General features: G+C 38.3%; 1 protein-coding gene across 6 annotated transcripts in view; it reads left to right on the forward strand.

The window, feature by feature from the left end:
• FRYL (FRY like transcription coactivator) overlaps positions 1-10,880 on the forward strand; it is a 279,655-nt gene extending 268,775 nt beyond the window's left edge. For 5 of the 6 annotated variants that reach the window (XM_030313899.2, XM_030313898.2, XM_030313897.1 and 2 more), the window contains 5 exons: positions 3,654-3,722; positions 6,331-6,348; positions 7,088-7,198; positions 8,281-8,471; positions 8,796-10,880. In XM_030313899.2, the coding sequence (XP_030169759.1) occupies positions 3,654-3,722; positions 6,331-6,348; positions 7,088-7,198; positions 8,281-8,471; positions 8,796-9,054 (648 nt within the window). In that variant the 3' untranslated portion in view covers positions 9,055-10,880. The remainder of the gene's footprint in view (positions 1-3,653; positions 3,723-6,330; positions 6,349-7,087; positions 7,199-8,280; positions 8,472-8,795) is intronic. The other variant, XM_032592994.1, reaches the window with a different exon arrangement.
• Positions 10,881-14,217: the final 3,337 nt, after the last annotated feature.

A 14,217-nucleotide genomic window follows, 5' to 3' on the forward strand; every position in this document is an offset into this window, starting at 1 on the left:
CTGACCAAATTCAGCAACGAAGCTGTGCAGTTTCTGAGACTAGCATTCAGGCCTCTTGCAGCTTCTGCATTTGCCATCATGTACATTTGGATAAACTCTGGAAAACTAATTTGACCCTTGGCCTCCTGGAGGATGAGAGGCCATGTGGAAGAGAATGGAAGCATCCCAGCTGACAGCTAGCAGGCCGGGTATTTAAGTGAGGCCAGCTTAGAACTTCCAGGCCTTGTCAAGCCATCAGATGACTGTGGACTGGTGAGGGACCCGAGGCAAGACCAGAAGGAACTCCCAGCCAACACAGATGTGTCTTGTTGTTTTAAGCCATTAAGCTTTAGAGAGGTTGGCAATATAGCGACATTTACCATCTACAGTAGGAAAACACCAAACGCCTACAAGTGAATCTAGTCAAAGATATGCTATATTTCCACCCAGAAGACTTCAAATGTTCCCGAAAGAAATTAAAGGCCACCTCAATAAATGAAAGACTATACCATGTTCATGAATCAGAAGACTCAAAAGGGTAAAGATGTCATTTTCCCTCCAAATCTGTAGATTTAATGCAACCCCCATTCAAAATCTCAAACTGTCTACCGATGGAAATTGACAGGCTAACTCTACAATTTATATGAACGTACAAACAGATAATTATAAGGCAAACCGCCTTCTTGAACACAGATCTGCAAACTATAGCCCATAGGTCATAACTAGCCCACTGTTTTTATAAGTTTTCGGGGGACATAGGCATCGTATTTGTTTCCGTATTGTCTATGGCTATTTTTGCACTGCAACATAGTTAAAATAGTTGCAACAGAGAATAAATGATTTGCAGCACCTAAAATCTTTGCTCTCTGGCCTGCACAGAAATAGTCTTAAAAACCTTGTCCATGAAGAACAACAACAACAAAGCCTAAATAGAGTTAAACTTCCAGCCAGTAAGACTTATTAAAAATTTCAAAAGAGTGTATCATTGGCATAAGAATAAACAAATATGCCAATGGAATATAGAGAATCCGATAACAGATATATATATATAATATTACATATTATAATTATATATTAATATATAATTTACAGCATAGGTGCTATTGCATTGTAGCGGGCAAAGAATCTTCTTTTCAATGAATTTGCTGAATCAGGTATTTGTATACGGGAGAAACGTGATGCCTTCAGAGAAACCATCTCACCATTTCTTGTCCCGTCTATTCTTTGTTACCTTTTTTTTCTTGTCATCCTTCTTGTCTTCTATCAACCAAGTATTTTTTGTTGCTCAGTTTTTCCCCCCTCTAAAAGTTTTTACTATTATAATATTTATATATATTATAAATATATATATATTATAAATTGTATATATATTGTACATATATATGTATATATGTACAATATATATATAGTACAATATATATTATATATTATATATTATATATATAATAATATATATTGTATATATATAATATATATATTATATATATATTAACACATTCTTCCCATTATTCCTGGAGTCTCCTGAGGGTCACCGGTGAAAGTCAAGGGTATTCATCAGGACCATCTTGGCAGGAAATGAACAGTCCTTCTTTTCAACGCCAGGAGACCAGAAATCTGCTTACGTCTTTAGCCTCCCAGACGGCTTGGTGGTTTGCTAGCCTCTCCTCCTGCTGCATGGGCTAAACGTGGTACCAAGGGAAGCTGCACACAGACCGTCAGCTCTCTTCTCTGCTGTCCCCTTTCCTCCAGCATCCTGGACCTTGATACCTCCCTACCTTTGTTAACCCTCTTTGCCCAGCTCGGTGACACTGTGGGCCAGACACCCTGGGGCACCACTTTCTGTTCAGCCTCTCTGCCTTAGGAACAAGCAAAGCTTTGAATAAGCAAGTCCTCTGGATTAAACACAGGCATCTTTGCAGGCTCCCTTTCCGTGCTTTGTCTAACGCCCTCACCCCTGGTGGATGGTATTCTGCTTCTGTAGTTGTCCATGGAGGATTGACCTTATACAGTCTACTCCATCATGCCCAGGAGCAGAACCTCTGCAGTTCAATTTTAACCTTCATTTGAGCCCTGAGTAAAGAAACAGTTACGACCGGAAGACTGATTGGATGTAAACTGGAGGACATTTTATACACAAACTCCTGTGTCTTGTCTACATTGGCTGGAAACATGTGGGTCTCTATTGTTCAGGCCAGTGTGCAGCCACAAAACTATCGGCTTGGGGCTTGTCTTTTAACAGAGTTAAAAAAAAAAAAAATCATAGCTTGTTGAATAAGGCTCCTAAAATGCTGTACCATTAGGCATAGAATAGAAAAATGCATGTCTAGTAAGAATAAGCCAGTAAACATTCAATTGAAACGATTTTTTTCTAATTTATTAGGATACTTGGACAAATTGGATTGGGTTAGCGAGGATGATTAGTTGTATAAACATTTTAATATTTTGTACGAAGACTAATGTACACATTCTACAAGAGACTGCAGCTGAATTTTGCTGATAGAAAGAAATCTGCTGGGTACCTTTTGACAGTGGATGCCAGCAGCTGTATCTCACTAGGAAAGCTTCACATGTTTTCTTCAGAGATGCTGTGAAGCAAAAAGCCCAAGGGCCTGTGCAGTCTGAGGGACCGGGATAAAAGCAACATAAGGTCACAGAGTTGTTTTGAAATCACTGAGATGTCTAATTTTCATTCTTTGCATGTAGAATGTTAAGCTACAGTTGAATGTTTTAAATGCCTAGTACTGAGATATTTTCAAAGAGAATACTTAATGTAGCTAGTAGTTTTTCTCAAAGTCCTAGTGATTTCTTATATATATTAGTTTTATGCTCAATCTGTCACACACATAAAGAACAAGGAAGTGAAAATAACGGGTATTGACAATATCAAACTGTCAAAACCTAGTAGCTTAACTTGAAGGCTCTTAGCTTTCACTTGAGCTTAGATATTCCATGACTCCAACATTTTTTCCCACTAAACTACAATGCTATTATTTTATTTTTATTTGACGAAAGAAAAGATCCCTTAAGTAAATACCCAATTTTAGGAAATAGCCCCTGGATAAGGAAAAACCACATTTGGTTTCTGTAGTCAATATTCTTGGGAGATAACATGTTTGTCATTCATTACGGTCCAAAAGGAAGGAAAAGGAAAAGGAAAAACAAGATTGAAAACGGGTTTCGGTTTCTGTTTCACTAATTAAAACTGACACTAGTCTTCTGAGAATTACACTTCTGATAAGCAAACAGACCTGGTTAATTCTGAGTTGGCTTTATTAAATTGTGCTTCCAAAGGCGAAGCACATCTTTCATTTCCCCATCTTCTATTAGACAAAGGTCAGGTATAGGTTGTGAAGATTTCCAATAAAATCTGCAAAATGAAGAATACTCTGTACTGAAATGGAGCACCAGAGGTCCCTAGAAGAGCAGACTGTTTATTGTGTTTCTGTGAATAAAACATCACAGTGTGTGCATCTAGTGCACAGCCTGCTTCCAGTTTGTTGCATATAAATAATTAGGCTCAGTGGAGGTTGAAGGCTATGTCTATAACCAATCCCAGAATTTCAAGTTAACTTTTAAAGTTATTTTATATGCACAGGCTGTTGTATTACCAGTGTCATCATGCCTTGTACAGTACATTGTGCCTTGTTAAAATTTGCGGTTACTTATTTCTTTAGTGGTTAGACAACTGTAAGAGGACATTTGGTGCCAAAGAAGACGTGTATAGGATAAACACAGATGCACAGGTAAGACTCTTCTTCTCGGTTTTGCTGTATTTCTATGTCGGGTGAAATAATGCGTATGTTCGAAGGTCCCTATTTGATAATCCTAGAAATAAAATTGATAACACTCTTCATTTTTGTTATCAGAACGATCTTTGTCAAAGGTAGGTTTCACCGAAATATTGGCTTAGTAATGAAAAATTCACTTTAATAAAAATGAACGACCAGCTTGTGACTGAAGCTTAATAACATTCAGCAGATAAGCTTGATGGGTATCTGGACAAGTCCAAGTTAGATTGTACTTACATCTGCCTCTTGAAAAAAAAGTTTCTTTTGAATCAGTATTCTGCAGATCAATTGTCTGGTCAGCAAAGCAAACCTAAGGAGTCATGTTGTATACATTTCTATTAGCCTTTCTAAAGGTGAAATTCTGATTGGGTAAATTATAACTTTTTTTTACAGTGTAAAATTCAGTGAAAATAAAAGTAACATTTTCTTAGAGGAAAGTGCATATATGTAACAGTACATTAAATGAGGATAAATTAAGCCTACAAATTATTCTAAGTGGGGAATATGCATTGCATTCATCAATTTAATTTAACAACCTCAAAAATAAGTTAATGACCTCTGCATTGATGTCAGAGCTCCAGTCTTTTTCAACACTGGTTATGCTGTTAGAGATTTCTAGTCACTGTAAAAGTTACTGTGCTATTGTAAAAATTGGAAGTTTTTAAAAAACTGAAACATTGAGAAAATAATTGTATACTCTCAATAAATGAGTTTCACATTCATTATCTCTGTCCTTCCATGTGTGTCTTGTACATGCTCTCATTATCCCCATTTTGCAGATGAGGAAACCGAGGCTCAAAGAAGAAAATTTATCTAAAATCAGTAAGAAAAGAGTTAGAATTAAGATTCCAGTCTAGGCAGGCTGACTCCGAATCCCGCACTGTGTCACAAGGAGACTGTCTAATCACCCATGTAAGGAAAGAAACAAGGGAAAATAAGGAATTAACCCCTAAACTAGAATTGGAGTCTTTGGCTCTGTCTTTGCCACTGTTTAACTACATGGCTTGAGCAAGAAAGATAAACTCCTTTTTTCCTATATGAATTAGGTGATTAGACTAAATGATTTCTTACATCCCTCTGCCTTGAAGAAAAGAAGTTCCATCTCCAAGAGTTTAAGTGAGTTCTAGCTCAAGGCTTTCTACTAAGTAAAAACTGTACATTTAAGACTTTCATTTATATCTTATTTCTCCTTTTATATTTAGCTCCTTGAGACTGGGGACACTTTTTACACATTACTAGTATCTGTTCCTGTGTACCAGAATAGTCTTTTGCATAATAAATATTTATTTTAAAATAAATGAAAAAAGAATGCACCTGCAAATTTCAATATACTTAAAAAGCAGTAATTCTCAATCTGGAAAGCTGGCATATTTAGAGTAATTTCTGGTAATTGAGAACTATAGAATTAATTACATTTGTGTTATCTCCTACAATTGTGGTGATCATAAACTTTATCATGATTTCTTTTCCATTACATCCCCAAGTAGATGCTATGGGTGTATGCATAGAGAGCCAGTTCCATTTTTTATGCTAATAGAAATGAGAAAAAGTATTTGCCACTCAAATAGTTGTTACTTTCCATATAAAACTGTGTAAAGGAGAACCTCAAACTCAGATATGCTAATGTGTTTGACATTGGATTATGTTCCACTGGTGTTCACTGAATGACTATCCACGTAATTTATGATAAGCAGTAGGAAGCTAAAGTTCACCTTTGCTTAGCAAATCCCTTCTAAATTGATAGGAATAAATGTTATATAAACAGTCCTTCAGAGGACACTATTTAGAAAAGCACGCTTCAAAAGGGACTCTTAGAAGCAATATTTATGTTATGGCAATTGCTATTTTAATTAGAAATCATCCTTCTCTATTAACGAGGCTAGGTCCAAATTGCTATAGATATTTGATTGTAGTAATTTTTAAATAGTCCATAAACTCGATGTTTCACTATGTATTTTATATACATCATCTGACTCAAACCCAGTTGGGTCAAACTTCTGAAGCTCGCTAAATTGCATTTGGGAATACAATTTAAAACCCACATCCGCTGTTGATATCTTACATTCTGACTCAGCACCAATTATGGCAACATAGGACCTAATTAGTAAGGGTAGGAAGCCTAGAATGACCCACACCAAAGATGATATTCTCCTAGGTATTTATAAGAATATAGGCCGATTCTTTTCTGAAAACAGTAATGCATTTATTTTCTAATCAGAAATTTTCCACTTTACTAATGGAAATTTTATGACGTTTGGTTTCTTTCACAAGTTTTCCCAAGATCACATCAGTTCAATTTTCTCCTGTAGTTTTCACACGAGAAATTATAGCCTACATGTAATTTAGTTATTTGGCAAAGAGTTAAAAACACCCTGTAACACTTGTTACCGTAAGCGTATAAAAAGTTTTGTTCTGGAAATAGAAAATTTTTCTTTTGGGTGCTATTAAATGTTCTTCAGTTTGCCTGGGACATCTGTGACCCTAGTTAAAATGATTTCTTACACTAATTCTTGGTCTTTTTCTTCCTTTGTATTTTTTGTGACCCGATCTCCTTCTTGCTTAGCAAATGGAAATTCTAGCAGTAAGTGATTTGTCTTAATTTATAGACTTATCCGTGTCAGACAAACTGATTTTCATTTGCCATTTGTGACCTAGCAGTGTTTTGTCCTGGATTACTCTTAAGAGTAGTGTGTGTGCTTCAGTTCTGCCGTAGCCCTAATCCATGAAACGTCGGTCCTATCTAGATGAAGGTTCCATCATTAATATGTACAACTCGCAGTCGCCTGTTTGTACATCTATAAACTAACATCTTTGAATTTTGAACATCAAAGTGCGTATGTTAATTTCATGGTCTCATTTCAATGAGATTACAAGGTTTGGGGTTTTTTTTTTTTTTTTTAGAAAAATCATTTTTAGGTAAGAGGTAATCCACTGTTACTTTGCTTTATCAAGCATTTGTTGATAAATGCTGTGAGATGAACATCTCGATGGGGCAAAAGTATATGCATTTGGACATTTTTTTCATTATGAATTTTATTTAAAGCATTTTATAGATTGCCTGCTGAAAAATTTTTTGTCTAATGTGGAAATGTGCTTCATGCTAAGTGAATTATGTAACCAACAATTTAATTTATATTTTAATCCCAGTCTTCAAAGCATCTTTCATCACCTTCACACTGTATTAACTTGCTTACTGCAGAGAAATAAATGCCAAGATAATTTTAACATAATTACTTAAATATTTTTATTGGAAATACACTGTCTAATCAAACCTCATGGAGAACGGTATCTGAATTTAACACAGTGTTATTTACTCCTAGGGCCTGGAGCTCTGTCGAAGGCTGTACAAACTACATTTTCAGTTGCTGCTTCTGTTCCAAGCCTACTGTAAATTGATCAACCAAGTAAACACAATAAAAAATGAAGCAGAGGTAAATATTCGATTGTAGTAGGAATAACTGATTCTAGAATATGAAAACATGATACGTATATTCTTTGTAAAAGAGCTTATGTCAAGAGTCACTTACAGTGAAACCTTTTTTCCACAATTGTCTTTTTAAAAGCAAATGATGTGCTGTTTCGGAACCTATCAGTAAATAAGACAGCAGGTAGCCAGTGGCCTTGAAAGGTTCAAGACCTTAAAGGTCACAGCAGCCACAACAGATCATCTGTAACCAAAAGTCAAAAAAAGCACTTCAACTCAATGAAGTCATAATTATGAAACCCCTCCCTGCCCCAAACATCTTGTACATATATTTTTGTAGTTCTGGTTGTACACATAAGAATGAACATATCAAAAACACTTTGAATGTTGGGAGTCGCGTAATGAATAGGCTCAAAGGTGGTGACTTCAGTCTTTTTCCCCCCTTGCCCACACTGGTACTGAAACAGAAATGCTTTAACTTTTGTTAAATGGTTAAATAAATTAAAAAATATATACTGCTTTATATAAAATACATACTGGTTTATATAAAATACATATATAATCTAAAATATTTCAAAGGTAAATAACCTTTTAAAATATAAAGACTTTGCTGTCAAGAAAATTCACGACCTCCCCCCCCCCCAGCAGTGAATTTTTACTATCCAAGATATAAATCACATGTTAAAACCAATACAAACACTGGAACAAAAAACAAACAACAAAAAAAACATTGGTTACAGCCTGTTTTATTACAACTATCATAAACATTTATTATAACCTGTTTGTTTCTTTAAGTCATGTCTGTGCCCAGAGTGGGGCTCAAACTCAGGACCCTGAGATCAAGAGTCACATGCTCCACTGGCTAAGCCAGCCACGCGCCCCTATAACCTGTTATTTATCAAGACTATTTAAAGACTACAATTTGGTGGCTGAAAATATAACAGAGAACTTGAAAAATTAAGTTTACCACTTGCAGATCTTTAAGAGAAGCTGCTGCTACCATCAGATGTATCTTCAGAGCCAATTAAATGCTCTTCTTGTTACTGAATATACAAATAGATCGTTTTAAGGCATATTCATTTGTTCTAGGTCATCAACATGTCCGAGGAACTTGCCCAACTGGAAAATATCCTCAAAGAAGCAGAGTCTGCTTCAGAAAATGAAGAAATTGACATTTCCAAAGCTGCACAAACTACCATAGAAACTGCCATTCATTCTTTAATTGAAACTCTGAGAAATAAGGAGTTTATTTCAGCTGTGGCACAAGTCAAAGCCTTCAGGTAAAGCGTGAAGGGATTTCAAGGTGTGGTGCCTCTAAACCCACACTGGCGTCTTACAGCGATTGGGTCGGGTTTTCAATTTGCTGCGTCCGTAGCGCGTCTTTGTGAAAGCATGACAGCTTTGTCCACAGTTCTCACTGAAATGACGCCACTTTTAGACTTTGTTCACTCTCTAGAGGTTTTCGGTAACACGTTTGCCCAAACCTGCAAACAGATCCTCAGTGATTCACAAGGAGATTCTGTTCTAGGTATTAATTTAAAACGTGGTTAATATTAACCATTGCTTGACGGAGTCTCAGGACTTAAAAATATTGTGTATTTCAGATCTCTCTGGCCGAACGATATCTTTGGCAGTTGTGAGGATGACCCTGTGCAGACGCTGTTGCACATCTACTTCCATCACCAGACGCTGGGCCAGACGGGGAGCTTCGCGGTCATAGGCTCTGACCTGGACATGTCAGAGGCCAACCACAAACTGATGGAGCTCAACCTAGAAATAAGGGAGTCCCTACGCATGGTGCAATCATACCAGCTCTTAGCACAGGCCAACCCAGTCGGAACTTTGGTGAGCACCGGATTCTGAGAAGCTTCCAGGCGTTTAGGGAAGACACTAAACTGAAGATGATGCAGAATATTCACGAGCACCTTTTACGAACCCTCGCAGTTCACGGACAACCCTTCCTGGCGGCATCCACGACCACGGCGTAGCTGATGTCAAACCGGTATCAGAGTCAAAGATCTAAGGAAGAAAAAAAAAAAAAAAGAAATCTAATGGCTGCCAATACCTCCTACAATAACCGTATGAAGAAGGAGTTTTTAATTCCTTAACCTAGGTGAAAAGAAAAGGGCTAAGAGTGATGCGTACAAATACATGACTTTCTGGAGAAAGAAGAGAATTCTAGGACTGTTTGCAATAATGGCCTCTAATACTGAGACGTTGGAAAGCAGGTGACGTGAGGCTAAAACCCAGGCTCGTTCATTTTAGCTGAAAACCTGCAGGGCTGTGTGGATGCTCCACGGTCGATGCTTCATTATCTACGTGAAGAACCTTTAGTCGGAGAGACTTCTTTGCAAAAACCATTGACTTTTTTTCAACACGTGGGATGAGGGTGTGGGTGTTTTGTTTTTTAGTCTGTACAAGGGATTGTGTGTGCGTGAGCTGGGATGTGTGAATATGTGACAGTCCTATTTTCAAGGTATGGATGTTTGGTGATAACGTGTCAGCATGCCTAAAAGAGCACTGCAAGATTATTTTTGAAGAAATTTTATTTTATTAGATCTAACTCTTCATAGTGTGTAAATGTTAGAACATTTTAATAATATTTTAAAACTGGGCTTTCCCGGTATTTCGAAAAGAAATAATATATCTGTTAATGTTATTGGAATGCTGCTCAGCTCTCTGACCAGTGCTTACATTACGATTGTTGATAACTAACCAAAGTAGATGCCTGCAGAGACTTTAAAATGTAAAATAAAGATGTATGCTGCCCGTCAGCTATTCTCATTAGGAAAGTTAACTTATTTTACTCCATAATTATTATAGAAACTGTATAGATTAAAACCAGTATTGTACGTTTGTGCAATGCACTGTTATACAAGAATAGGTGTACAAAGCTAAAGAAAAGAGCGTGGTCACTGATGGTAGAATATAAGACTTGCGGGCTCTGAAGTCTGCAGAATTCAAGAAGAGAGATGCAAACCCAGTTTTATACGTTCATTCAGGACTCCCGTGTCTCACCCAAAAGGAACCTGGGGCTATGGGGGAAAGTGAAAGGAAGCCTGAAGACTGACTACCAAAACATGCAATATACTTACTCACTGTCTAAGTCTGTAGCATAACACGAACTGGATTCTCTGTCCTTTTTTAAATAGCATTTTGTAAAAGAAATGAATGTAGTCCCACAACTCCTCTGATTTGAAAGGAACACCTTGTATTTTTTATAGGCATCTCTTATCCACTGTGACTTTCTTTTAAACTGGGCTCTGTGACCGCAGAGTTTAGAATGTAGAAATGAAATGCTTAGCTTTGCCTTTTCTTGGGGGTGTGGACCCTGCCAGAAATGTAATTATGCTCAAGTGCATTAATTGAAGGCACTGTGCACGCCGTTGGACTGCTGACTATAGTTATGTTACCTGTAAAATTCCATAACTGGTCACGGCACATTCGTAATCACTGTATTTTTTGACCCTGATAAAAAAGAAAAAAAAAAAAAAACAATTATTTTGATGGTGTTCTGGTACTGTAAATGGTGTCCTTTAAATTATTTAATAACTTTTGGGTGTGGGGCAGGAAGAGAGGGATGGTGTCCAGAGACCCCCCCCCCCACTTTACATCCTATCTTACCATCCCCTATCTTACCATCACCCTCTTATATCCTTTTTGTTAAAATAAAAAGCATTGTAGCTGTTGGTTTGTGTTGTATTTTAAAGGTCAATGATTACAGTGTGCATCATTTAGGGACTTTGCAAATATGATCCTTGTTCTTAAGATAACTTTCCCTAAAAGGGGGAGAACGAAGTTGAGAACAAATGAGGTTGACTATTACCCAAACCAAACCCTGAACAGTTGGAATTTCCTTTTCATGTGTATGTAGCTAAATCTATTAATAAAGTAATATGATGAATATACCTACAGAAAGCAAGATGCAAATATAAAGTCATCAGGATGGTCCCTTTTGCATTTAACAAAAATGTATCAAGTGCTTTATTAATTACCTTATGCAGTTCTGATCAAGCCCTTTGTGCTTGTACAACCTTTTTCTTTTGCCCCTTAAGTCGATCATTTTTTAAGTAGTAAGCTTGTAAAACAACACCAAGAGAAGGGATCTGGCAGTTTCTTCATTCGGCTTCTAAAATAGAAAGCAAACGCCTTTTTTTTTTTTTTTTAAACACAATTTAGAAAATATTTTCTACTTTCAGTGATCTAGAGGGTACTGTACAACCCACAGTCTACCATAAATTTAGGAAATAAACATTCATTCTCTTGGAACAGACTCACCAAAGCCACAGTGAGCCTTCCTCGTTTGGATCCAGGAGAAGTGCTCGTACACCGTGCCGTTAGAACCCACGTGAAAAGAAACAGGATATTAGAATCAACATAATTATCATTGTACTTCATGGCATTTATACAGATTTTTTTTTCAAAAGAACCCACTGTCCCCTTAGCAAATGTATGAAATAACGGAGAAAAGTGGAATCACTGACACCCAGAGAAAACAGTATTCTGAGCTATTTCCTTCTAGGCTCTCAATCTCTTACTAAAAAAAAAAAAAAAGTGTGTGTGTGTGTATGTGTGTATATACATATATATATATATACACACACATTTTATAAATTTCCTTCGTACACAGTTTGATAGCACTTTCTAGTTGCTAGAACGTCATCACCACAACTTTTATAACAAAGATGTCTTTGTGCAGCATTGTTCAATGCCAGCTAAATCTAAGTAAAACCTACTTTGATCCTTGCTGTCCTCTCGACTGTAAAATACGTTAGTTGCTCTGTTTGGAAAAATAATGATAAGCTACTTGACGTAACTACCCATATTGATAGCCTTAGGACTCACTGCAGGTGTTATTTCTTTTTTTTTTTTTTTTTTTTTTAATTTTTTTTTTTCAACGTTTATTTATTTTTGGGACAGAGAGAGACAGAGCATGAACGGGGGAGGGGCAGAGAGAGAGGGAGACACAGAATCGGAAACAGGCTCCAGGCTCTGAGCCATCAGCCCAGAGCCCGACGCGGGGCTCGAACTCACGGACCGCGAGATCGTGACCTGGCTGAAGTCGGACGCTTAACCGACTGCGCCACCCAGGCGCCCCTGCAGGTGTTATTTCTATTGTCCCCTCACTCATTCCACAAGTGTTTACTGAGTGCACTTGCACAAATAAGTTTCCCTGTCCCTATCCTCAACCAAACCAGTAGGAACGGGTGTTAGAACATCGCCCTCCCCCACACCTAGAGCTGTCATTCATCCACTGTACAGCTAGAGTGATTATTTCTTTTTAACACACCTGTTAAAAAGCTTTAATGGCTTTGGGGCGCCTGGGTGGCTCAGTCAGTTAAGCGTCCAACTTCAGCTCAGGTCACGATCTCACGGTCTGTGAGTTTGAGCCCCGCGTCAGGCTCTGGGCTGATGGCTCAGAGCCTGGAGCCTGCTTCCGATTCTGTGTCTCCCTCTCTTTCTGCCCCTCCCCCGTTCATGCTCTGTCTCTGTCTCAAAAATAAATAAACGTTAAAAAAATTAAAAAAAAACAAAGCTTTAATGGCTTTAAAACCTTCTAGTGAATTCTGAGGACAAAGACCAGTCCTCCTGAGCAAGGCCTAAAAAATCCCCCCAGTCTGGGCATACTGTCACTTGCCATCATGCTCATCCTTGTCCTCCACAGCATTCTACCACTTCGGCTTCCTTCTGGTTTTCACTGCCACTGGGCCTTTGCACATGCTACCTTGGTCTGGAAAGTTTCTCCTTCCCCTCTTCAACTAATTCAACTCACCCAAACTTCAGGTCAGCCCAAGAGTCATTTTTCAGGCAAGTGTTCCCCTGACCTCCCTAAATATGATCCTCTATCACAGGCCTCTATCAATTGACCAAGTAGCTCTTTCCTATTAGGTGGCAGGAACTCCATGTTCCTTTTTTTTTTTTTCAATGCAGAAAATAATGGCCATCTACCCACTACACTGGAAGCTCCATAAGGGCAGAGGCCACATCCGTGTTTTTGCAAAGTACAAGCCTGACCCAGGTGGTAGTTCCATACTTCAATTCCATAAGCAATCCCCAGGGTGCTTGTTAAAATGCCTCAGTCCCAGATAGTGATTCAGTAGGGATAGGGGCCTTGGACTCTGTTTTCACAAGCACCTTCCTAAGTCCATATGAATTCTGAGGGGACTTCCCATTGCTCTAAGGGTTCAAGAGACCTCAAACTCCATTTACGTTCCTTATTCCTCACATTTGTCTACACCCAAGCATCCAAGATCTTAACAGACATAGCTAAGGTCATAAGGGTTAACTTAAATGGGATAAGAAAATTGGAAGGAAGGGGCATCTGGATGGCACAGTTGGTTAAGCATGTGCTTTTGGCTCAGGTCATGAGCTTACAGTTTGTGAGTTCAAGCCCCACATTGGGCTTGCTGTCAGCACAGAGCCCACTTCAGATCCTCTGTCCCTCTCTCTCAACTTTAAGGAAAAAAAAAAAATCGGAAAGAGGCATAATTAGTAACTGGTTCCAGTTATGTGGTTTCCATAACTATTAAACCAACAACCCTCAGCTGATTTCATTACAAGTCCCTGAGGGCTCTAGACAAACTGCCATCCCCAAGCAGGAGAGCTCTGGGAGCAGGGCCTTAGTATTTTCTTGGGAGTCCTGTAGAAAGCCGGCAGGTGCAGCTAGGATACGAATTCCTAGGTTAGTTTGCAGTTATACAAACTACAGGACAAGGACCTAGCCTAAGTAGTCGGTTAACTCGAAATCTAAGTACATTTAATAGGCTTATTTTTAAGTTACCACCTGAAGTCTTAAAGAAGCTGCCCATGGCCACCCCGTTCTGGTCCCCACCTGTACCCTATGTGAAATTGTGATCAACCAGTCCATGTGGTTCACAGCCTCCCTCCCCACTAGATGCCACCCACAGCTAGCCAGCCGCTCGGGGGGCAACCCAGAGTCAGAACCCTAACTCTCCTCATACATTAAAGGCCTCACTCTAAACTCCACCTCACCCAGAAAAACGACTTTAATGGTGACATGGCTGT

The sequence above is a fragment of the Lynx canadensis genome, chromosome B1 (genome assembly GCF_007474595.2).
Source record: "Lynx canadensis isolate LIC74 chromosome B1, mLynCan4.pri.v2, whole genome shotgun sequence".
Classification (NCBI taxonomy): Eukaryota; Metazoa; Chordata; class Mammalia; order Carnivora; family Felidae; genus Lynx; species Lynx canadensis.